Source organism: Gadus morhua, chromosome 8, assembly GCF_902167405.1.
Source record: "Gadus morhua chromosome 8, gadMor3.0, whole genome shotgun sequence".
Lineage (NCBI taxonomy): Eukaryota > Metazoa > Chordata > Actinopteri > Gadiformes > Gadidae > Gadus > Gadus morhua.
The window spans coordinates 16,385,414-16,410,595 of record NC_044055.1 but is presented as its reverse complement, the minus strand read 5'-3'; the positions used below and the strand labels follow the sequence as shown (position 1 = coordinate 16,410,595).

General features: G+C 40.5%; 3 long non-coding RNA genes and 5 gene segments (V, D, J or C); 1 reads left to right on the top strand and 7 right to left on the bottom strand.

Moving 5' to 3' along the window:
• Window positions 1-249: 249 nt before the first annotated feature.
• Window positions 250-1,411, bottom strand: LOC115549351 (T cell receptor alpha variable 3-like). The segment is given in 2 exon segments: window positions 250-798; window positions 939-1,411. Coding segments are annotated over 2 exon segments (387 nt in total).
• A 2,004-nt stretch (window positions 1,412-3,415) lies between these two features.
• LOC115548662 (T cell receptor alpha variable 3-like) lies at window positions 3,416-24,129 on the bottom strand. The segment is given in 4 exon segments: window positions 3,416-3,454; window positions 14,588-15,373; window positions 23,819-23,943; window positions 24,109-24,129. Coding segments are annotated over 3 exon segments (471 nt in total).
• LOC115549339 (T cell receptor alpha variable 3-like) lies at window positions 4,658-5,761 on the bottom strand. The segment is given in 2 exon segments: window positions 4,658-5,073; window positions 5,219-5,761. Coding segments are annotated over 2 exon segments (444 nt in total).
• LOC115549345 (T cell receptor alpha variable 40-like) lies at window positions 15,521-17,908 on the bottom strand. The segment is given in 3 exon segments: window positions 15,521-16,008; window positions 17,586-17,591; window positions 17,737-17,908. Coding segments are annotated over 3 exon segments (444 nt in total).
• LOC115549357 (uncharacterized) lies at window positions 15,895-17,040 on the top strand. The gene is made up of 3 exons (XR_003977748.1): window positions 15,895-16,030; window positions 16,295-16,406; window positions 16,954-17,040. It is a non-coding gene; the product is annotated as an uncharacterized LOC115549357 (long non-coding RNA).
• Window positions 19,343-20,036, bottom strand: LOC115549363 (uncharacterized). The gene is made up of 3 exons (XR_003977753.1): window positions 19,989-20,036; window positions 19,651-19,715; window positions 19,343-19,562 (listed from the first exon to the last, which is right to left on the bottom strand). It is a non-coding gene; the product is annotated as an uncharacterized LOC115549363 (long non-coding RNA).
• LOC115549355 (uncharacterized) lies at window positions 20,650-21,914 on the bottom strand. The gene is made up of 3 exons (XR_003977746.1): window positions 21,496-21,914; window positions 20,915-21,092; window positions 20,650-20,789 (listed from the first exon to the last, which is right to left on the bottom strand). It is a non-coding gene; the product is annotated as an uncharacterized LOC115549355 (long non-coding RNA).
• LOC115549341 (T cell receptor alpha variable 38-2/delta variable 8-like) lies at window positions 24,076-24,909 on the bottom strand. The segment is given in 2 exon segments: window positions 24,076-24,532; window positions 24,792-24,909. Coding segments are annotated over 2 exon segments (477 nt in total).
• Window positions 24,910-25,182: the final 273 nt, after the last annotated feature.

Below are 25,182 nucleotides of genomic sequence, written 5' to 3'. Positions count from 1 at the left end.
CAATTATTATTACGAAGTAATTAATTACAGTGTGTAACATGAGCTTTTCCTCTTACCAGATGGAAGTGCAGCAATAATAATCAACAGCCAGGTTTCCATCTCATCTGGTGTTCAGCTCAAGTATGAGACTCATTCTCTTCATGGTACCAGCTTTTAAAGACACAAGGACCTAACATGTTGAAGAAATAGTAAAACACCTATTTGATAATACTGACCTCTAGGGGTGGATGTGAGACCTCACCTTCAGAATCAAATTATTAATTTAATAAGACAAAAATTCGACACAAATAAAATAAAACTATTTTAACGTGAATACTTTAAACAAGAAAATGTAAATGCAAAAACTGCATACAAATTATAAGATATCGGGATTATGGTGAAAATGGATAATTAATTATGAGTTCCCCGTTGTGATGAGTTATCGTGTTTAGTCAGTCATGTCTGTGTGCTGGTTTCAGGGGGAGAGGGAAGTGTGTTTTGTGCTCAGCAGGTTTTTGTACAGGGAGTCTGTGTTTCCTGTCACTGTGGGCCTCAGAGCACAGTAGTACAGAGCAGAGTCTGTCAACACAGCAGAGGAGATCTCCAGATGGAACAGGTTTCGTTCTTCTTCCTTTTTAAAAGTAAATCGAAAGGCCTTCTGGTATTCCTTAATAAGGAACTGTGGAGGTGAGCTGGGGAACTGGCGATACCAGAATAAATAGTTTGATGAGGTATAGTTGCAGGAGAGAGTCACGTTGTCTCCTTGTAGAGCCTGGACTCTGTTCTGCATTGAGTGGATGGTTTGCTGATGACTTTTACCTGCAGATTTTAAGAAACAAAAAGTCAGTTACTTCCACAGTGTTAAAAATCCTGTAAATAAGAGTTAATCCATATTAATTACCAAACCTTTATTGAGGTCAATGTCCTAAACAGGACTGTGGTTTTAATGCAGAACTCACCAGCAAACCCAGTGAATAAAACCAATGACATAAAGAGCTGCATCGCTGGTACTGGAGCCCAATCAGATGTTGTAGAGCAGCTACAACCAGAGTCTAAATTATGTTGTGTTGACAGATTGTTTCTGATGTTCTGCCTGTCAAGCTCCACCTCCTGCTAGAGTGGCACCAAGGACTGAATGAGACAGGAGAAGACCTTCTACTTTCCTGGCTCTGCGGAGCCCATGAGGACTCAGGAAGAGGAGCCGCAGGAGCTCTTCTTAGTTCATAGTGCGAAACCTTCACTGCCTGCAAACGTAGCAGGCGGAGACCACTGCTGCAGATTCAGGTTTTTATTAACTGATCATAATCTAAAGTGGTTAAATTGGTTAAACAAATAGTTTGTAATCATAAGCAAAAGTAAAGAACCATGGACTAATTCTTTTGAGACAATATGATTATTGAGCGTCCATTTTGCAGCGTGAGATGGACTCCGTCATTTTGGAAATCTATCTCACCTTTGCTTTTGCGGCCTTTGTATCTTTTCTGTGCTCAAGCGCTACATACTCTCCAGTCCTCAGAGAATCCCCAAAACTCCAGGTTATTGGATGAAAAAATCCCACACCTTCTTGCAAAAAAAATCATTAGAACCATGAAAAAATCGGGGCATTGCTTAACAGAGTCTGACGTGGAAAATCTGGCACCAAATCAGGTTAAATGTCCTGTATTTTGAAGTCAGCATTAGCAGGTTAACAGAAACTGGAGATTTACTTGCTCAACTCAACCTTGACACTTCATGCTCTATTCATGCTGTTAAAGACACAATGGCACAAATGTTGATGAAATAGTTCAGTACTTCCTTGATAATACTGAACCCTAGTGGTGGATAAGAAATCTCACCTTCTGAATCACCACAAGAAGAGTAACATTGAACATATTGGTTAGCAAATTAATGAGAAATGAAAAGTAACAAATGCACAAGAAGATTCGCATAAAGAAGAGTTTGAAGGAGCTTGATTATTGGGAACACATGGTTGTTAAGGTCAAATGGAGAAATTACCTGCCAAACAAAATTATATATCACAGAGAGTGATATCTAAATATGAATACTTAAAATGTCAGGGGAAAAACCGACAGACTTTAAAGCATTGAATGGGAATAACAATCAAAATGTATCAATATAGAAATTAATTGTATTGAGATGTGTTTAGTATATGCTTCCATATTAGTCATGTCTGTGTACTGGTCTCAGGGAAGATAGGAGTGTGTTTGTGCTCAGCATGTTTTTGTACAGGGAGTCTGTGTTTCCTGTCACAGGTTAATCTGTAAACATGTTGCTATGGATATACAACACAGTAGTACAGAGCAGAGTCAGACAGCTGCAGGTTCTGGATCCTCAGAGGAACTGTTTTGGACTTTGGCATCAAATCTGTCTTTGTGGAACTCTGCATAATTAAGTCCACTTACATATGTAGAGCGTTGTAGCATGAACCTGGGGAAGTCATTGATTTATTGTTTGTACAAGAACAAACTGGGACTAGTGTCAGTCTCAAATGTACAGAAAAGACTAATGGTGAATCCTTCAGTGGAAAGGACATCTTCTCCTGCCTGGATCACTCTGTCTTCTCCTTTACACTCTGGGGGAGAACAGAAGATGTGGATTAATGAATGAATCAATGATATCGATAAAGGGAGGAGAGTCAACAAGATTATTTAAAGTGATACCCAGCCAGAGAGTGAGAACCAGGATGCTAGTCAGCCAGTGTTCCATGTTTACAGTGGGAGGGGAAGAGAGAGAGAAAGATTATTTATACTCTGATGCAGAAGGACATTGCATCACTGGCCCCTCCTCTTCATCATTTCTGCAACAGCATCTCAACCACAAGGTGGTTGAGATGCCTCAACCAAGATGGTTGAGGCATCTCAACCAACTTGGTCTCAACTTGGTCTCAACCAAGTTGAGACCAAGATGCCTTTGGTCTCAACCAAAGGCGCCTCTAAATTAAATGTATTATTATTATTATTATTATTAAGGTTCATTATCCATTTTTTTTCCCATAAATCAGAAAGTTATAATTCAGTCAGATTCATGCATTTGAGTCCTGCTACTGTGGATCATTAGCAGGTGCAACCACAATGTCTGATAAACCATGAAGATCCACCACCCATCTGATAGAAAGGTGTTGTGGGATTTTTGCCGTCAGGTTTATGTAAAGGCTCCTCCACAATTTATAACACTGTGATCTTAAGACAGTAGTAGAGAGCTGTGTCTGCTAGGGTTAACTGGGTTATGGTGAGTTCAGTTGATGTTCTAAATGTTGTGGACTCATTACGTGTGTCAGGAATATTCTGACTGTCCCTCCATGATCTTGCTCCTTTATAGAGTATAAACTGAGGAGCCTGGTTAGAACGTTGTCTGTACCATTAAAGGTCAACATAGTCAGAGCTTGTTTCATAAGTGCATCTGAGTGTTACAGATGCTCCCTCTTTCCCACTGACCTTCTGTTAATCAGGAGAGATGGAGTCCCCAGCTATCAGCCCTTGAACAAGTCAACAAAAATAATGCGTTAGATTAACCTTTAAAATACATTTTATGAAATGAAAGTTAATAAAAATAACATGAACATTAAAAAAAACATGAAAAACACATCGGAATAAAATATCTAAAACATCCAATCCCGATGATTCAGTCATGCATGGAGTGTTAAGCATGAGGTTTTCATCTTAGCAGATAGAAGTGCGGCCATAATAATACACTGCCAGATTTCCATCTCAACAGCAGGCCTAGAGAAACAGGAGAAACAGGATCTGGCGTTCAGCTCAAGTATGAGACTTAATCTCTTCATGGTACCAGCTCTAAAAGACACAATGACCAAACATGTTGATGAAATAGTAAAACGCCTACTTGATAATACTGACCTCTAGGGGTGGATAAGAGAACTCACCTTCATGTTCACTTTAAGGAGTGTAACTGTTGAAACATAGATGGTTTTTAATTGAATGAGCCATGCGGATAAAAGCTACAAATATAACACACTATTCAAACCAAATCATTAAAAATAATAAAGCAAGTGAAGTTACTGAAAATGTTACAAATAATAATAAAATTGAAAAATGGTAAACATGTATAATTAATCAGGAAATAAATATGGCGATGAAGTCATGTGTTATGTCAGAAATGTCATTGATCGGGTCTCGGGGAGATGGTAGAGTGTTTTGTGCTCAGCAGGTTTTTGTACAGGGAGTCTGTGTTTCCTGTCACTGTGGGCCTCAGAGCACAGTAGTACAGAGCAGAGTCTGTCACTGCAACAGAGGAGATCTTCAGATCCACTCCAGTCTTCTCTTCAGTCAGTTCAGTGGAAAACCTTTTGTCTGAACCAAGAGACTCAGCTGTCCTGTTGATACCAAGCCCTGAGATGTACAGCAGGAACTGTGGAGGTTCTACAGGATACTGACGGTACCAGAAGAAATAATCGCTCCCTGTAGCAATTTTAGAGAGCGTGTAGGACAGAGAAACACTTGTACCGACTAATCTGTTCTCTTTCTGCTTGACAGGAGTGAGGTCCACACTGTAAACACCAGTAAAGATAAGGTTAATATGTAAACATGTTGCCATGGCTATACAAGTTCCCTTTAATCTTTAGAATTTCTGGTGGGCTGTGACTTGAAAAGAGGACTGACATAATTTCAAACACCATGGGAACCCTGGAGCTCAACATGATTGCTCTGTATCTCTGTTGTAAAATACTGTTTATTCACTAGGCTCCTGGTGAATTCACCTCTCCAGATGCGCCTCCCCTGAACCACAGTTTAAGGTAATGACAAATGCTCTTCAAGTTCCTTGTCAGGTTTTTGTACAGGGAGTCTGTGTTTCCTGTCACTGTGGGCTCCACAGCACAGAAGTACAAAGCAGAGTCTGTCACGGCAGCAGCGGAGATCTCCAGATGGAACATTTTTTTATCACTGTCCTTTTTCAAGGTAAATCTAGATAGCTCCATGTATTCTTTGATAAGGAACTGGGGAGGTGAGCTGGGGTACTGCCGATACCAGAAGAGGTTTGTTGCTGAAGAGTAGTTGCAGGAGAGAGTCACGCCGTCTCCTTGTAGAGCCTGGACTGGACTGTCCTGGATTGAGTGGATGGTTTGCTGATAACTGTCACCTGCATATGTTAAGAATGAAAGGTCAGTGACTACGACAGTGTTAAAGATCCTGAAAAAAGCAATGTGAATTAATTCATATGAAGTGCTACACATATATTGAGGTCCATGTCTGAATTAGGACGGTGCTTCTAAAGCAGAACTCACCAGTAAACCCAGTGAATAAAACCACTAACATGAAGATCTGCATAGCTAATACTGGAACAAGCAGATGTTGTCAAGCAGCAACAATCAAGAGTCTAGAAGCTGTTGTGTTGACAGATTGTTTCTGATGTGCTGCCTGTCAAGCTCCACCTCCAGCTAGAGTGGCACCAAGGACTGAATGAGACAGGAGAAGACCTTCTACTATACTGGCTCTGTGGAGACCATGAGGACCCAGGAAGAGGAGCGGCAGGTGAATGTGAGTTCTAGTTTCAAAGGTCAAGTAGAACCACTGTGGTGACACCATCTCTACATGTATTCATGTCAAATAAAGATCACTTTGTGTTAAAAATATGATTATATTATGTAAACTGATTGGATGAATGTTAGATTGCTGTTAGTTTTGACCAGAGTGCTTGGGACACTCTTCTAGATTGAAAAAGGTTTTAATTTAACGTTGACCCCCTCATTGACTGTCTTAGCAGAGTGTATTTTTGTTTAGTGTGATGGCTGATGGATATTTCACTGAGATGCCCTACTCATGGGAGTACTGCTACAGTGTATCATTCACACGTAAAACATGAAATCAAAACACGTATGGTGTGTTCAGTTGATGTTCTGGATATTCTGTTCAGTACTCATTGACCTTGCTCCTTTAACGAGTATAAAGTGAGGAGCTTGGCTAGGCTGAAGTCTGTACCAGCGAAGATGCACATTGTAGAGCCTGTATATGCATTTCAGTGTTACAGATGCTCCCTCTTTTCCTCTGACTTTCTGTTTATTAGGACAGGTGGAGTTCCCAGCATCAGACCTGGAAAAAGTCAAAATATAAAATACGTTACATTGTCATGGACCATAAAGAACACACCAGGATAAAATGTCTGAAACAATAACCAATGATTGAAATGACCCACACATAATAAACAATTTGAACCCTAAAATTCCCAATATTATGGAAAGAGAATGAACTACAAAAGGGAATGAACTTCAGAAAGATTGTAAGATGTTTGGTTTGTGGGGAAAATGCCACAGAGGAGTACCGATGTGTTTAAACATTAATGTCTGTGTGATGGTTTAAGGGGGAGAGGGAATTGAGTTTAGTGCTCAGCAGGTTTTTGTACATGGAGTCTGTGTTTCCTGTCACTAGTACAGATCAGAGTCAGACAGCTGCAGGTTCTGGATCCTCAGAGGAACTGATGTGTTTTGGATTTGGGCATCAAATCGGTCTTTGTGGAACTCTGCAGCATTATTTCCTTCTCCAATTGTAAAGCGTTGTAGCATGAACCTGGGGAGGTCATTGACTTGTTGTTTGTACCAGAACACATACGCATTAGTGCTCATTGTCTTAAATGTACAGCGGAGACTAACTGTGAGTCCTTCAGTAGAAATTACATCCTCTCTGGGCTGGGTCACTCTGTCTTCTCCTTTACACTCTGGGGAAGAACAGAAGATGTAGATCAATGAATTAATCAATCAAGATCAATGATGAAAGGCATTGCACAGGCTTTAAGGAAAAAAGTCTTTACAGAGTTACCCAGCGAGAGAGTGAGAACTAGGATGAGTCCACAAAATTGACGTGATAGATTAACATGAACCGGAAAGAATACAAATGAATATAATGTCTATAACATCCATTGACCAATAATAATACAATAATTGATGATTCAGTCATATTTGTAGTGTGGAACATGAGGTTTTCATCTCACCAGATAGAAGTGCAGCCATAATAATCCACAGCCAGGTTTCCATCTCAACAGCAGGAGTACAGCAACGGGAGAAACTATCTGGTGTTCAACTCAAGGATGAGACTTATCTCTTAGTGATTCTAGCTGTTAACACAATGACCAAACATGTTGATGAAATAGTTAGACACCTACTTGATAATACTGACCTCTAGTGGTGGATAGTGGCTCCCTCAGAATCAATTTAGAGAGAATAAAAGCTGAATTTAATGAGCCATGCTGATAAAAGCTACAAATATACCCCACAATTTAAACCAAATTATTCAAAAATAATATGAACATAGTAATTACTGTAAAAATATTTTCATATTTTTAAATAAGAAATGGTAAACATGCATGATTAAAGGAAATAAATATTGTGATGAGTTCATGTGTTCTGTCAGAAATATCTGTGTTCTGGTCTAAGGGAGATGGACGCGTGTTTGTGTTCAGCAGGTTTTTGTACAGGGAGTCTGTGTTTCCTGTCACTGTGGGCCTCAGAGCACAGTAGTACAGAGCAGAGTCTGTCACCGCAGCAGAGGAGATCAGCAGCTCCACAAGTCTCTTTTGTTTGATATGTGTGATGTTCATTCCTGGTATTGGATTAGTTATGATTCCAGAGTATTCCATGATTAGGAACTGTGGTGGTGAGCCGGGGTACTGGCGGTACCAGAGACTACCGACTACAGAGCTGTTGTAGCTGCATGAGAGCACCACAGCAGCACCCTCAACAGCACGTTGGACATCCTTCTGCTGACTGATACTGTCTTCAACACTTGGACCTGAAATTAAAAATGGGATTCAGTCACTGCAACGAAAATCAAATCTACAATACATTCATGTTTCAGACAAAGATGATTTAATTGCACTAATTAGGAGTAATTTGTTGTTTTGACAAAAATCTTACCACATAAAATGAAACATATCACGAGTGCAAAGAGCATGATGGAGTGAGGCAGTGGAGAGCAGAGCGAGTTCCAGTAAAGCAGGAGAGAGAAACATAAACACATTTTACTCGACAGTCCTTTTGTGGCTGGCTCCTCCCATCATCTCATCTCTCCAAGGCTCTCCAATACCCAGCAGACCTGTTACCATTCATGACCAATAGGGGGCATCACAGCAAAAGCTGAGTTTCGCTATGGGTAAACTCATTTTGATTTTCCTTTACTTTGCTAGCGTTTATGAAGCCATCACCAAAGGATGTCAGCTCACTGGATGGGGGTCTTGCTATGTGCATTGTTGAGATTTAATTTATTTAAAGGAGAACCAAACCCCAGCACCACTTGTAGGTTGTTTTCCATTGTAGTGACTCCCTCTTTAGGTGAACACATGCTATTACATTTGTAACTTGGTTATCTGGTCCCCTTTGGATTAATAACGTTGTGACACGGTTGTTGAGGAAATAGTTAAACCATTACTTGATAATACTGACCTCTAGTAAATTATACCAGTTACAATAATCCCAGTAAAGAATAACATATTCATCACTTGTATCATAGCAGCATCGGAGTTTTACACTTCCTCCCATTTTTTCACTGACTTCCTGTTTATCATGAGAGATGGAGTCCCAAGCTATCAGCCCTGGAAAGATTCCACATAATGGACGTGATAGATAAAATGTCATGTGTGTAACATGAGCTTTTCCCAACAGCAAGTTTAAAGCAACAGGGGAAACTGTATGGTGTTCAGCTCAAGTAAGGACTTATTCTCTTCATGGTACCAGCTGGTGAAGACACCAACATCAAACATATTGATGAAATACTTCGACACCTACTTGATATTACTGACCTGCAGAACAATTTTAAGATGTTCAGAGTATGGGCAAATTATGAGGTTCTGATGAATTAGGGTTAGTTAGTAATGTCTGTGCACTGGATTCAGGGGGAGAGGGAAGTTTGTTTTACGCTCAGCAGGTGTTTGTACAGGGAGTCTGTGTTTCCTGTCACTGTGGGTCTCAGAGCACAGTAATACAGAGCAGAGTCTGTCACTGCAGCAGAGGAGATCTTCAGATCCACTCCAGTCTTCTCTGGAGTGGAGACCCAACTTTTTTCATTAAAGTAATGGGCAATATAAGTAAGGTAACGTTACAGTTAGTGACGCTGTAACGTTAACTAAGAACACCCGTTAAGCCCTATAGTTTCAAATTTAAGAGGTTAAAATGGTTATATTTACCGAAATTGTGGCGATTATATAGATAATTTGCTATTCTGTAACGTTAGATAAATGGACCAACGCGAACACAGGTTGTGGACCCTGGTTTTCAGACCGTAACGTTACAGACGTTGGGATTGATTACACAGTTAACTTGGTTATTTTGCTATTTAAGCTGCTTTTGTTTGGTAGTGTAAAGCAAAACTAATTCTAACATTTGGTTTTGGTTTAGGGGGCCAGCAGCATACTGCTCGATTTATTCTATTGAGGGGGGAGAACGATGAGCAAGTGTGGCTTGGGGGTAAAGAAACAATAGTTTATTTATATCGTAAGTTAGTTTATAAAAATTATTATAGGCCATTTATATATCTACATTTGACCATCTTGTAAAGGTTAGTTAAATTAGCCCTCATTAAACAGCAGGACAGATACAACATCCCCAGAAATCGTTTACTACGATGTCCTATTTTGGGTTATTAAAGAAAGATAGACAAAAAAAGTCACAGCTCGCATCAGTACTAGACAGCACTAGAAAAACACACAAAGAAAAAGGGTGTTTTGACTTCTACTGGTTGTCTTATTATTATGGGCTTCATATAGGATGAGGGCTAATTTAGATGTAACCTTTACAAGATGGTCAAATATATATATTATAAATGGCCGATTGTTAACATGGGCTATTAACATGATTGATAAATGTGTCTCTTGTTTTCTCTGATTAATAATGTCTCTGTGTTTAGGACAATTCTGGAGAAAATAGGCCTGCAGGGGAAGGTGACTCCCCTGCAGGCAAAGAAAAAATGGGACAATTTAAAAAAAATATATAATGTATGTACATGTCATTTTAAATATACATTATTTGTTTTAACCATGCAAGTTAATAAACACTTTTGCTGAAATTTGTTTTGATACTGCTGTTGTTGTTAACTGCCATGATTGATTTCCTCTGCCTTAGGATTGCAAGTATCCAGGGTCAGGAGAGGGGGTAGGTGGGAAACCCGGTTTCAAAAATAGGAAAAATGTGATTTTAATGGCATGGGCTCTTTAAGATATCTTGATTATGGTGAAAATGGATCATTAATTAGGAGTCACTGTTGTGATGAGTTGATGTTGTTTGTGTGTAATGTTTGTATACTGATGTCAGGGGGAGATGGAAGAGGGTTCTGTGCTCAGCAGGTTTATGTACAGGGAGTCTGTGTTTCCTGTCGCTGTGGGCTGCAGAGCACAGAGCAGAGTCAGACAGCTGCAGGTTCTGGATCCTCAGAGGTACTGATTTGTTTTGGATTTGGGCATTAAATCTCTCTTTGTGGAACACTGCAGCATTAATTCCACTTCCATGCGTAGAGCGTTGTAGCATGAACCTGGGCATTGATCTGTTGTTTGCACCAGAAAATAGATGGATTTTTTCCAATGGTCTCAAATGTACATCCAAGACTAACTGTGAGTCCTTTTGTAGCAATGACATCTCCTCTGGTCTGGATCACTCTGTCTTCTCCCTTACACTCTGGGGATGGACTTTAGCGTAGATTAATGAAAAACCATAGGTGTAGATTAATGAATCAATTAATTGAGATCAATGATGACAGGAGGGTCAACAGGAGTAGTCTTAATGAGTTACCAGCCGGACGGTGAGAACCAGGATGATAGTCAGCCAGTGTTCAATGTTTAAAGTGGGAGGGGAAGAGAGAGAGGAAGATCATTTATACTCTGATGCAGAAGGACATTGCATCACTGGCCCCTCCTCTTCATCATTTATGCAACAGCATCTCAACCACAACGTTCACGATTATTATTTTTTTATGGATCAGAATGTTATAATTCAGTCAGATTGCCTACTCATTTGAGTCCTGCTACTGTGGATCATTAGAAGGTGCAACCACAGTGTCTCTTTTAAACCATGAAGGTCCACCATCCATCTGATGGAAAGGTGGGGTGGGAGTACCACTTCCCGGCCTATATCAATGTGTTCTCCAGAGCACAGTAGTAGAGAGCTGTGTCTGCCAGGGTTAGCTGTGTTATGGTGAGTTCAGTTGATGTTCTGGATGTTGTGATGTCTGTACCAGTAAAGGCGAACATAATTATAGCTTGTTTCATAGGTGCATCTGAGTGTTACAGACCCCCCCTCTTTTCCACTGACTTTCTGTACATCAGGAGAGATGGAGTCCCCAGCTATCAGTCCTGGAAAAAGTTCACATAATGGACGTGTTAGATTACCATGGACCATAAAAAACACAACAGAATTAGATGTTAAAAACATTGAATCATTCATTATTATTATAAAAAGTCTGATAATTCAGTCATATATACAGTGTGTAACATGACGAGCTTTTCCTCTTACCAGATAAAAGTGCAGCAATAATAATCCACAGCCAGGTTTCCATCTCAACAGCAGGTCTACGGTAACAGGAGAAACGATCTGGTGCTCAGCTCAAGTATGAGACTTATTCTCTTCATGGTATCAGCTGTTAAAGATACAATGACCAAACTTGTTGAATAAATAGTTAAACACCTACTTGATAATACTGACATCCAGTGGTGGATATGAGACCACACCATCACCTTCAATGACGCATGCATTTAACACAAATAAAATAAACACAATTTATGTGAATATTTGAAACAAGATTATGCAAAGACTACAACTGCAGACAAATTTTGCTACATCTGTATTATGGTGAAAATGGATCATTAAATAGGAGTTCACTGTTGTGATGAGTTGATGTGTTTTATGCATAATGTTTGTGTACTGATCTCAGGGGGAGAAGGAAGTGTGTTTAGTGCTCAGCAGGTTTTTGTACAGGGAGTCTGTTTCCTGTCACTGTGGGCTTCAGAGCACAGTAGTACAGAGCAGAGTCAGACAGCTGCAGGTTCTGGATCCTCAGAGGAACTGATGTGTTTTGGATTTGGGCATCAAATCTTTCTTTGGGGAACTCTTCGGCTTCCTTTCCTCCCAATGTAGAGCGTTGTAGCACAAACCTGGGGAAGTCGTTGATTTGTTGTTTGTACCAGAACAAATATGGGGTATAGTCAGTCTCAAAGGTACATTGTAGACTGACTGTGTGTCCTTCAGTAGCAATGACTTCACTGATCTGGTTCACTCTGTCTTCTCCTTTACACTCTGGGGGAGAACAGAAGATGTTGATTAATGAATGTATCAATCAAGTTCAATGATGAGAGGAGAGTCAACAAGTCTTTAAAGAGAAACCCTGCCAGAGAGTGAGAACCAGGATGAGTCCATATTATGGAGGTGATAGAATAACATGGTTGATAAGAACACAACAGAAAATTATGGCTAAAACATCCAATACCAATTAGATACAGTTTTGACGATTCATACATATTTTTAGTGTGAAGCATGCGGTTTTAATCTTACCAGATAGAAGTGCAGCAATAATAATCCACAGCCAGGTTTCCATCTCAACAGAAGGTCTACAGCAACAGGAGAAACCATCTGGTGTTCAGCTCAAGTGTGAGTCTTATTCTCTTCATGGTACCAGCTCTAAAAGATACAATGACCAAACATGTTGATGAAATAGTAAAACACCTACTTGATGATACTGACCTCTAGGGGTGGATAAGAGAACTCACCTTCATGTTCACTTTAAGAAGAGTAACTGTTGAAACATAGATGGTTTCTAATTGAATGAGCCATGTGGATAAAAGCTAGAAATATAACACACTATTCAAACCAAATCATTAAAAATAATAAAGCAAGTGAACTTACTGAAAAAATATTAAAAAAAATAATACAATTGAAAAATGGTAAACATGTATAATTAATCAGACTATAAATATTGCGATGAAATCATGTGTAAAGTCAGAAATGTCATTGATCGGGTCACAGGGAGAGATGGAAGAGTGTTTTGTGCTCAGCAGGTTTTTGTACAGGGAGTGTGTGTTTCCTGTCACTGTGGGCCTCAGAGCACAGTAGTACAGAGCAGAGTCTGTCACTGCAACAGAGGAGATCTTCAGATCCACTCCAGTCTTCTCTTCAGTCAGTTCAGTAGAAAACCTTTTGTCTGAACCAAGAGACTCAGCCGTCCTGTTGTTACCAAACCCTGAGATGTACAGCAGGAACTGTGGAGGTTCTCCGGGATACTGACGGTACCAGAAGAAATTATCATTCATTTCAGCCTTTTGAGAGAGCCTGTAGGACAGAGTAGCAGTCGTATCTTCTAAACTGTTCAGTTCCTTCTTGTCAGGAGGGAGGACCACACTATAAACACCTGTAAAACAGAAGGTTCATCCGTAAACATGTTGCCATGAACTGCTAAACCTGTATTGAGGTCCATATCCGAATTAGGACAGCGCTGCTACAGCAGAACTCACCAGTAAACCCAGTGAATAAAACCACCAACATGAAGAGCTGCATACCTAATAGTGGACCAAGCAGATGTTGTAAAGCAGCAGCAATCAAGGGTGTAAAAGCTGTACTTGGACGGATTGTTTCTGATGTGCTGCCTGTCAAGCTCCACCTCCTGCTAGAGTGGCACCAAGGACTGAATGAGACAGGAGAAGACCTTCTACTTTACTGGCTCTGTGGAGACTACGAGGACTCAGGAAGAGGAGCGACAGGAGCTCTGGCTTTAAAAACTCAACGAGAACCGCTGTAGTCACTCCATCTCCCCATGTACATATATACAATGTTTAGATACAAATGAGTAATTTGCGCTCAAAATATGAATGTTACATGTTTATTGAGTTTAGGCATTTTATATTGCTGTAATTCCTTACCGAAAGGGGTGGGACAATTCTCGTTCTCATAGAAACCTAAAAATATTTTTTTATTATTTAACGTTTACTCCGTCATTGACTGTCTTAACATAGTGTGTTTGTGTTCAGTCATACAGCTGATCGTTGTTTTATTTAGATTCCCTCCTCATGGGAGTCATGCTACAGTGGATCATTGGCAGGTGCAACCAAATTGTCTCTGATCAACCATGAAGATCCACCATTCGTCTGATAGAAAGGTGTGGTGGGATTAGCACTTCCCTCCTCTTTGAAGAATATAGAGATCATTGCCTTCAGGTTTATGTAAAGGCTCCTCCACACTTTATATCACTGTGTTCTCCAGAGCACAGTAGTAGAGAGCTGCGTCGGCAAGGGTTAGCTGTGTTATGGTGAGTTCAGTTGATGTTCTGGATGTCGTGGACTGATAACGAGTGTCAGGAATATGTTCATTATTCTGTGATCTTGCTCCTTTCCAGAGTATAAACTGAGGAGCCCGATTCGAAAGATGTCTGTACCAGTAAAGGTAAACATAATTATAGCTTATTTCATAGGAGCATCTGAGTGTTACAGATGCTCCCTCTTTTCCACTGACTTTCGGTTCATCAGGAGAGATGGAGTCCCCAGCTATCAGTCCTGGAATGGATGTGTTAGATTAACATGGACCATAAAAAACAGAATAAGATGTTAAAAACATTGAATAATCAATTATTATTACGAAGTGTATGATAATTCAGTCATATATACAGTGTGTAACATGAGCTTTTCCTCTTACCAGATGGAAGTGCAGCAATAATAATCAACAGCCAGGTTTCCATCTCTACAGCAGGTCTACAGCAACAGGAGAAACCATCTGGTGTTCACCTCAAGTATGAGACTTATTCTCTTCATGGTACCAGCTCTTAAAGATACAATGACCAACCATGTTGATGAAATAGTAAAGCACCTACTTGACAATACTGACCTCTAGGGGTGGATAAGAGAACTCACCTTCATGTTCACTTTAAGAAGAGTAACTGTGGAAACCTAGATGGTTTTTAATTGAATGAGCCATGCGGATAAAAGCTACAAATATAACACACAATTCAAACCGAATCATTTAAAAGAATAAACAAGTGAACTTACTGAAAAAATATAAAAATAAATAATAAAATTGAAAAATGGTAAACATGTATAGTTAATCAGGAAATAAATATTGAGATGAAGTGTTGTGTCAGAAATGTCATTGATCGGGTCTCAGGGGGAGTTGAAAGATTGTTTTGTGCTCAGCAGGTTTTTGTACAGCGAGCCTATGTTTCCTGTCACTGTGGGCTGCAGAGCACAGTAGTACAGAGCAGAGTCTGTCACTGCAACAGAGGAGATCTTCAGATCAACTCCAGTCTTCTCTTCAGTCAGTTCAGTGGAAAACCTTTTGTCTGAACCAAGAGACTCAGCTGTCCTGTTGTTACCAAACCCTGAGATGTACAGCAGGAACTGTGGAGGTTCTCCAGGATACTGACGGTACCAGAAGAAATAATCGCTCCCTGTAGCAGTTTTAGAGAGCGTGTAGGACAGAGAAACACTTGTACCGACTAATCTGTTCTCTTTCTGCTTGACAGGAGTGAGGTCCACACTGTAAACACCAGTAAAGATAAGGTTAATATGTAAACATGTTGCCATGGCTATACAAGTTCCCTTTAATCTTTAGAATTTCTGGTGGGCTGTGACTTGAAAAGAGGACTGACATAATTTCGAACACCATGGGAACCCTGGAGCTCAACATGCTACCTCTGTATCTCTGTTGTAAAATACTGTTTATTCACTAGGCTCCTGGTGAATTCACCTCTCCAGATGCGCCTCCCCTGAACCACAGTTTAAGGTAATGACAAATGCTCTTCAAGTTCCTTGTCAGCTTTTTGTACAGGGAGTCTGTGTTTCCTGTCACTGTGGGCTGCACAGCACAGTAGTACAGAGCAGAGTCTGTCACTGCAGCAGCGGAGATCTCCAGATGGAACATTTTTTTATCACTGTCCTTTTTCAAGGTAAATCTAGATAGCTCCATGTATTCTTTGATAAGGAACTGGGGAGGTGAGCTGGGGTACTGCCGATACCAGAAGAAGTATGTTGCTGAAGAGTAGTTGCAGGAGAGAGTCACGCCGTCTCCTTGTAGAGCCTGGACTGGACTGTCCTGGATTGAGTGGATGGTTTGCTGATAACCTGCATATGTTAAGAATGAAAGGTCAGTGACTACGACAGTGTTAAAGATCCTGAAAAAAGCAATATGAATTAATTCATATGAAGTGCTACACATAAATTGAGGTCCATGTCTGAATTAGGACGGTGCTTCTAAAGCAGAACTCACCAGTAAACCCAGTGAATAAAACCACTAACATGAAGAGCTGCATAGCTAATATTGGAACAAGCAGATGTTGTCAAGCGGCAGCAATCAAGAGTCTAGAAGCTGTTGTGTTGACAGATTGTTTCTGATGTGCTGCCTGTCAAGTTCCACCTCCAGCTAGAGTGGCACCAAGGACTGAATGAGACAGGAGAAGACCTTCTACTATACTGGCTCTGTGGAGACCATGAGGACTCAGGAAGAGGAGCACCAGGAGCTTGTGAGTTCTTGTTTCAAAGGTCAAGTAGAACCACTGTGGTGACGCCATCTCTGCATGTCAAATAAAGATCACTTTGTGTTAAAAATATGATTATATTATGTCAACTGATTTGATGAATGTTAGATTGCTGTTAGTTTTGACCAGAGCCCTTGGGACATTCTTCTAGATTGAAAAAGGTTTTAATTTAACGTTGACCCCCTCATTGACTGTCTTAGCAGAGTGTATTTTTGTTTAGTGGGATGGCTGATGGTTATTTCACTGAGATGCCCTACTCATGGGAGTACTGCTACAGTGTATCATTCACACGTAAAACATGAAATCAAAAAACGTATGGTGAGTTCAGTTGATGTTCTGGATGTTGTGGACTGAAAACAACGGTCCCGACTATTCTGTTCAGTACTCATTGACCTTGCTCCTTTAACGAGTATAAAGTGAGGAGCTTAGCTAGGCTGAAGTCTGTACCAGCGAAGATGCACATTGTAGAGCCTGTATATGCATTTGAGTGTTACAGATGCTCCCTCTTTTCCTCTGACTTTCTGTTTATTAGGACAGGTGGAGTTCCCAGCATCAGACCTGGAAAAAGTCTAAATAAAAAATATGTTACATTGACATGGACCATAAAGAACACACCAGGATAAAATGTCTGAAACAATAACCAATGATTGAAATGACCCACATATAATAACCAATTTGAACCCTAAAATTCCCAATATTATGGAAAGAGAATGAACTACAGAAAGAGAATGAACATCAGAAAGATTGTAAGATGTTTGGTGTGTGGGGAAAATGCCACAGAGGAGTACCGATGTGTTTAAACAGTAATGTCTGTGTGATGGTTTAAGGGGGAGAGGGAATTGAGTTTTGTGCTCAGAGGGTTTTTGTACATGGAGTCTGTGTTTCCTGTCACTGTGGGCCTCAGAGCACAGTAGTACAGAGCAGAGTCTGTCACCGCAGCAGTGGAGATCTCCAGATGGAACATTTTTTTATCACTGTCCTTTTTCAAGGTAAATCCAGATAGCTCCATGTATTCTTTGATAAGGAACTGGGGAGGTGAGCTAGGGTACTGCCGATACCAGAAGAAGTATGTTGCTGAAGAGTAGTTGCAGGAGAGAGTCACGCCGTCTCCTTGTAGAGCCTGGACTGGACTATCCTGGATTGAGTGGATGGATTGCTGATAACTGTCACCTGCATATGTTAAGAATGAAAGGTCAGTGACTACGACAGTGTTAAAGATCCTGGAAAAAGCAATGTGAATTAATTCATATGAAGTGCTACACATATATTGAGGTCCATGTCTGAATTAGGACGGTGCTACTAAAGCAGAACTCACCAGTAAACCCGGTGAATAAAACCACTAACATGAAGATCTGCATAGCTAATACTGGAACAAGCAGCAACAATCAAGAGTCTAGAAGCTGTTGTGTTGACAGATTGTTTCTGATGTGCTGCCTGTCAAGCTCCACCTCCTGCTAGAGCGGCACCAAGGACTGAATGAGACAGGAGAAGACCTTCTACTTTACTGGCTCTGTGGTAGACGCTACCGGAGCATCCGAACACGGACTACCAGACTCACAAATAGCTTTTTCCCCCTGGCTGTAAGGCTTCTGAATCAGAAACACTGAACCTCTGAACAGTTGCCACCTCCACCTACTCCCTGCTCCCCCACTCATACAATTCACTTCATAGATATATTTGCACAATTTTAAAAACTTTTAACTTATCCTTAGCATTTCTTTTCAACTTATTCTCTATTCACACTTAAACTGCTGCTAGCCCTTCTACTGTACTCTAATTGTGGAATGTTAATGTTAAATGTTATATTGTTATAATGTCATAGTGCTACAGAGATATAGGTTGTTTTTTTAATTTGTTGTATGTTAATGTTACATTTTATATGGTTTATTGTCATATTGTTTTATGTTATTTTTGTTATATGTATGACGTCTACTGCGTAGATGAAAGATGCTTGCCAAGTCGTAAGAATTTTGCTGTGCTGAAGCAATTTGGTACATGCAACAATAAACACACTTTGACTTTGACTTTGAGACCATGAGGACCCAGGAAGAGGAGCGACAGGTGAATGTGAGTTCTAGTTTCAAAGGTCAAGTAGAACCACTGTGGTGACACCATCTCTACATGTATTCATGTCAAATAAAGATCACTTTGTGTTAAAAATATGATTATATTATGTAAACTGATTGGATGAATGTTAGATTGCTGTTAGTTTTGACCAGAGTGCTTGGGACATTCTTCTAGATTGAAAAAGGTTTTAATTTAACGTTGACTCCCTCAGTGACTGTCTTAGCAGAGTGTATTTTTGTTTAGTGGGATGGCTGATGGATATCTCACTGAGATGCCCTACTCATGGGAGTACTGCTACAGTGTATCATTCACACGTAAAACATGAAATCAAAAAACGTATGGTGAGTTCAGTTGATGTTCTGGATGTTGTGGACTGAAAACAACGGTCCCGACTATTCTGTTCAGTACTCATTGACCTTGCTCCTTTAACGAGTATAAAGTGAGGAGCTTAGCTAGGCTGAAGTCTGTACCAGCGAAGATGCACATTGTAGAGCCTGTATATGCATTTGAGTGTTACAGATGCTCCCTCTTTTCCTCTGACTTTCTGTTTATTAGGACAGGTGGAGTTCCCAGCATCAGACCTGGAAAAAGTCTAAATAAAAAATATGTTACATTGACATGAACCATAAAGAACACACCAGGATAAAATGTCTGAAACAATAACCAATGATTGAAATGACCCACATATAATAACCAATTTGAACCCTAAAATTCCCAATATTATGGAAAGACAATGAACTACAGAAAGAGAATGAACTTCAGAAAGATTGTAAGATGTTTGGTGTGTGGGGAAAATGCCACAGAGGAGTACCGATGTGTTTAAACAGTAATGTCTGTGTGATGGTTTAAGGGGGAGAGGGAATTGAGTTTTGTGCTCAGAGGGTTTTTGTACATGGAGTCTGTGTTTCCTGTCACTGTGGGCCTCAGAGCACAGTAGTACAGAGCAGAGTCTGTCACTGCAGGTTCTGGATCCTCAGAGGAACTGATGTGTTCTGGATTTGGGCATCAAATCGGTCTTTTCGGAACTCTGCAGCATTATTTCCTTCTCCAATTGTAAAGCGTCGTAGCATGAACCTGGGGAGGTCATTGACTTGTTGTTTGTACCAGAACACATTGAGCACGCATTAGTGCTCATTGTCTTAAATGTACAGCGGAGACTAACTGTGAGTCCTTCAGTAGAAATGACATCCTCTCTGGGCTGGGTCACTCTGTCTTCTCCTTTACACTCTGGGGAAGAACAGAAGATGTAGATCAATGAATTAATCAATCAAGATCAATGATGAAAGGCATTGCACAGGCTTTAAGGACAAGAGTCTTTAAAGAGTTACCCAGCGAGAGAGTGAGAACTAGGATGAGTCCACAAAATTGACGTGATAGATTAACATGAACCGGAAAGAATACAAATTAATATAATGTCTATAACATCCATTGACCAATAATAATACAATAATTTATGATTCAGTCATATTTGTAGTGTGGAACATGAGGTTTTCATCTTACCAGATAGAAGTGCAGCCATAATAATCCACAGCCAGGTTTCCATCTCAACAGCAGGAGTACAGCAAAGGGAGAAACTATCTGGTGTTCAGCTCAAGGATGAGACTTATCTCTTAGTGATTCCAGCTGTTTACACAATGACCAAACATGTTGATGAAATAGTTAGACACCTACTTGATAATACTGACCTCTAGGGGTGGATAGTGGCTCCCTCAATCAATTGAGGGAGAATAAAAGCTGAATTTAATGAGCCATGCTGATAAAAGCTACAAATATACCCCACAATTTAAACCAAATTATTCAAAAATAATATGAACATAGTACTTACTGTAAAAATATTTTCATATTTTTTTTAAATAAGAAATGGTAAACATGCATGATTAAAGGAAATAAATATTGTGATGAGTTCATGTGTTCTATCAGAAATATCTGTGTTCTGGTCTAAGGGAGATGGACGCGTGTTTGTGTTCAGCAGGTTTTTGTACAGGGAGTCTGGGTTTCCTGTCACTGTGGGCTGCAGAGCACAGTAGTACAGAGCAGAGTCTGTCACTGCAACAGAGGAGATCTGTAGCTCCACAAGTCTCTGTTGTTTGATATGTGTGATGTACATTCCTGGTATTGGATCAGTTATGATTCCAGAGTATTCCATGATAAGGAACTGTGGTGGTGAGCCGGGGTACTGGCGGTACCATAAGAGACTACTGACTACAGAGCTGTTGTAGCTGCATGAGAGCACCACAGCAGCACCCTCAACAGCACGTTGGACATCCTTCTGCTGACTGATACTGTCTTCAACACTTGGACCTGAAATTAAAAATGGGATTCAGTCACTGCAACGAAAATCAAATCTACAATACATTCATGTTTCAGACAAAGATGATTTAATTGCACTAATTTGGAGTAATTTGTTGTTTTGACAAAAATCTTACCACATAAAATGAAACATATCACGAGTGCAAAGAGCATGATGGAGTGAGGCAGTGGAGAGCAGAGCGAGTTCCAGTTAAGCAGGAGAGAGAAACATAAACACATTTTACTCAACAGTCCTTTTGTGGCTGGCTCCTCCCATCATCTCATCTCTCCAAGGCTCTCCAATACCCAGCAGACCTGTTACCATTCATGACCAATAGGGGGCATCACAGCAAAAGCTGAGTTTCGCTATGGGTAAACACATTTTGATTTTCCTTTACTTTGCTAGCGTTTATGAAGCCACCACCAAAGGATGTCAGCTCACTGGATGGGGGTCTTGCTATGTGCATTGTTGAGATTTAATTTATTTAAAGGAGAACCAAACCCCAGCACCACTTGTAGGTTGTTTTCCATTGTAGTGACTCCCTCTTTAGGTGAACACATGCTATTACATTTGTAACTTGGTTACCTGGTCCCCTTTGGATTAATAACGTTGTGACACGGCTGTTGAGAAAATAGTTAAACCATTACTTGATAATACTGACCTCTAGTAAATTATACCAGTTACAATAATCCCAGTAAAGAATAACATATTCATCACCTGTATCATAGCAGCATCTGAGTGTTACACTTCCTCCCACTTTTCCACTGACTTCCTGTTTATCAGGAGAGAGGGAGTCCCAAGCTATCAGCCCTGGAAAGATTCCACATAATGGACGTGATAGATAAAATGTCATATGTGTGTAACATGAGCTTTTCTCCCAACAGCAAGTTTAAAGCAACAGGAGAAACTGTATGGTGTTCAGCTCAAGTAAGGACTTATTCTCTAGATGGTACCAGCTGTTGAAGACACCAACATCAAACATATTGATGAAATACTTCGACACCTACTTGATATTACTGACCTGCAGAACAATTTTAAGATGTTCAGAGTATGGGCAAATTATGAGGTTCTGATGAGTTAGGGTTAGTTAGTAATGTCTGTGCACTGGATTCAGGGGGAGAGGGAAGTGTGTTTTACGCTCGGCAGTTGTTTCTACAGGGAGTCTGTGTTTCCTGTCACTGTGGGCCTCAGAGCACAGTAGTACAGAGCAGAGTCTGTCACTGCAGCAGAGGAGATCTTCAGATCCACTCCAGTCTTCTCTTCAGTCAGTTCAGTCGAAAACCTTTTGTCTGAACCAAGAGACTCAGCTGTCCTGATGATACCAAGCCCTGAGATGGACAGCAGGAACTCTGGAGGTTCTCCGGAATGCTGATGGTACCAGAATAAATCATCGCCAGGAGTAGCATCTCTAGAGAGCCTGTAAGACAGAGTAACGGTCGTACCTTCTAAACCGTTCTCTTCCTTTTTGACAGGAGTGAGAACCTCACTATAAACACCTGTAAAACAGAAGGTTCATCCGTAAACATGTTGCCATGGAGATACAAATCTCTTTTTAATCTTTGCATTACAGAAATTCAGGTGGCCACAACTTACCTGTTAATTTATACAGCACAGTAGTACAGAGCAGAGTCTGTCACTTCAGCAGCGGAGATCTCGAGATGGAACATTTTTTGTTTTTCATTGTCCTTTTTCAAGGTAAATCCAGATAGCTCCATGTAATCATTGATTAGTAACTGGGGAGATGAGCTGTCCTACTGTTGTTACCAGAAGAAGTATGTTGCTGAAGAGTAGCTGCAGGAAAGAGTCTCGTTGTTTCTTTGTAGAGCCTGGAAAATGTCCTGGATTGAGTGAATGCTTTGCTGATAACTGTCACCTGCATATGTTGAGACTGAAATGTCAGTGACTACTACAGTGTTAAAGATCCTGGAAATAGCAATATGATCTAATTCATATGAACTGCCAAACATAAATTGTGGTCCATGTCTGAATTAGGACAGTACTTCTAAAGCAGAACTCAACAGTAAACCCAGTGAATAAAACCACCAACTTGAAGAAATGCATAGTTAATACTGGAACAAGCAGCTTCCTCCATCTTCTTCGGCACCTTCTAAATAAATCACTGTTTCTCGTTTTCCGACGGCGACATCAATCAGACTATCGTCCTTATACTTCCAGCTCACGGCCCCCGGGAAAAATTTCGAGCATGCGCCCAACGCTGATCGGATTCTAATCCGATCGGCCGTATACATGCACACTTAATTCGACTAACAATTGAATAATCTGGGGTCTTAATTAGACTACGAGTAACTCGATTCGATTCGACTTTAGTCCGACCTTTTGGTAGGCCGTATGCATGGCCGTATGTCGGTCACCGCGGCAGCTACCTAAACATCCTGACATCATAGCAGCGCAACACAGTGTAGCCTGCTAAATAAAAACAAAGGAAAAGAGGAACGCGACACATTAAACCAAGAGCTACCATGGATGTCGTACAGCAAGAGTTTCGGAACGTCTCCACTTCCTTGTTTGCCCAAGCTTAAGTTTTGCGCGACATGTCCATTGTCCAGAATAATAATCCACGGGTACTATTTGTTTGTTTTTATCCCCATGTCGCCCGGAAGTGACGATTCTGTCGACCAATCAACGCAGGGTGCGTGTAGCTCGAACTTGCCGGCACCCTTTCAGGTGTCTCAGTACCCCAAAGGGGGAGTACTGGAGACGAGTGCGAAACGAGTCAGCTCAGTACGGCTCAGTCCGGGTCCCGCCTACTATTGGCGGTGGAAACGCGAACCGTGCCGCACCTTTGCGAACCGAACAAAACTGCACCCTCTGGTGGAAATGCGCCATTAATAATCCAATCATAGTCGGACAAAGCCAATAATTCGACTTTCTTCAGTGTCATGTAAATGCACTAGACTCAGCTGTTCTGTTGTTACCAAACCCTGAGATGTACAGCAGGAACTGTGGAGGTTCTCCAGGATACTGACTGTACCAGAAGAAATCATCGCCAGAAGTAACAGCTCTTGAGAGCCTGTAAAACAGAGCAACTGTTGTTCCTTCTAAACTGTTCTCTTCCTTCTTGACAGGAGTGAGATCCTCACTATAAACACCTGTAAAACACCTATTTGATAATACTGACCTCGAGGGGTGGATGTGAGGCCTCACCTACACAATCAATGAGTTATTAATTTAATAAGCCATAAATTCGACACAAATAAAATAAACTATTTTAACCAAAATATTGTAAACAAGATAATGCAAATGAAAAAACTGCTGGCAAATTATAAAATATTGGGATTATGGTGAAAGTGGATGATTCATTAGGTGTACACTGTTGTGATGAGTGATCATGTTTAGTCATTTATGTCTGTGTGCTGGTTTCAGGGGTAGAGGGAAAGTTGTTTAGTGTTCAGCAGGTTTTTGTACAGGGAGTCTGTGTTTCCGGTCACTGTGGGCCTCAGAGCACAGTAGTACAGAGCAGAGTCTGACAGCTGCAGGTTCTGGATGCTCAGAGGAACTGATTTGATTTGGATTTCGGCATCAAATCGGTCTTTGCGGAACTCTGGAGCATTATCTCCTCCAAATGTAGAGCGTCGTAGCATGAACCTGGGGAAGTCATGGGTTTGTTGTTTGTACCAGAACAAACTGGGACTACTGTCAGTGGTCTCAAATGTACAGCGAAGACTAACTGTGAGTCCTTCAGTGGCAAAGACATATTCTCCGGTCTGATTGACTCTGTCTTCTCCATTACACTCTGGGGAAGAACAGAAGATGGCGATTATTGAATGAGATCAATGATGAGAGGAGAGTCAACAAGAGTCTTTAAGGAGTTACCAAGCAAGAGAGTGAGAACCCAGATTATCCCACATAATGACCAATGATAGATTAACATGGACCATAGAGAACACAATAGAATACAAGGTCTAAAAAATCCATTAACAAATAATTATAAAGTTATTGATGATTCAGTTATGTACTGGTATGTCGTTTGAAACATAAGGTTTTGATCTTACCCGATAGAAGTGAGGCAATAATAATCCACAGCCAGGTTTCCATCTCAACAGCAGGTCTACAGCAACTGGTGTTCAGCTCAAGTATGAGTCTTATTCTCTTCATGCTACCAGCTGTTAAAGAAACAATGATTAAACATGTTGATTACATAGACAAATTCTGGCTTATATTGACCTCTAGTGGTGGATAAGAGATCTCACCTTCATATTCACTTAAAAGGATACTTCACCGTTTTAGATATGAAGGTTATATGAAGTAAATAATTCTATGTATTATAAATGTGCAATTTTTTTTTTAACTATATATGAACTATTTACAAAAAAAATAAATAATACAAAAATAAAATGTGTAGGGTGAGTTTGCTAGAGTCAAAATAGTCACATCTTGAGCATC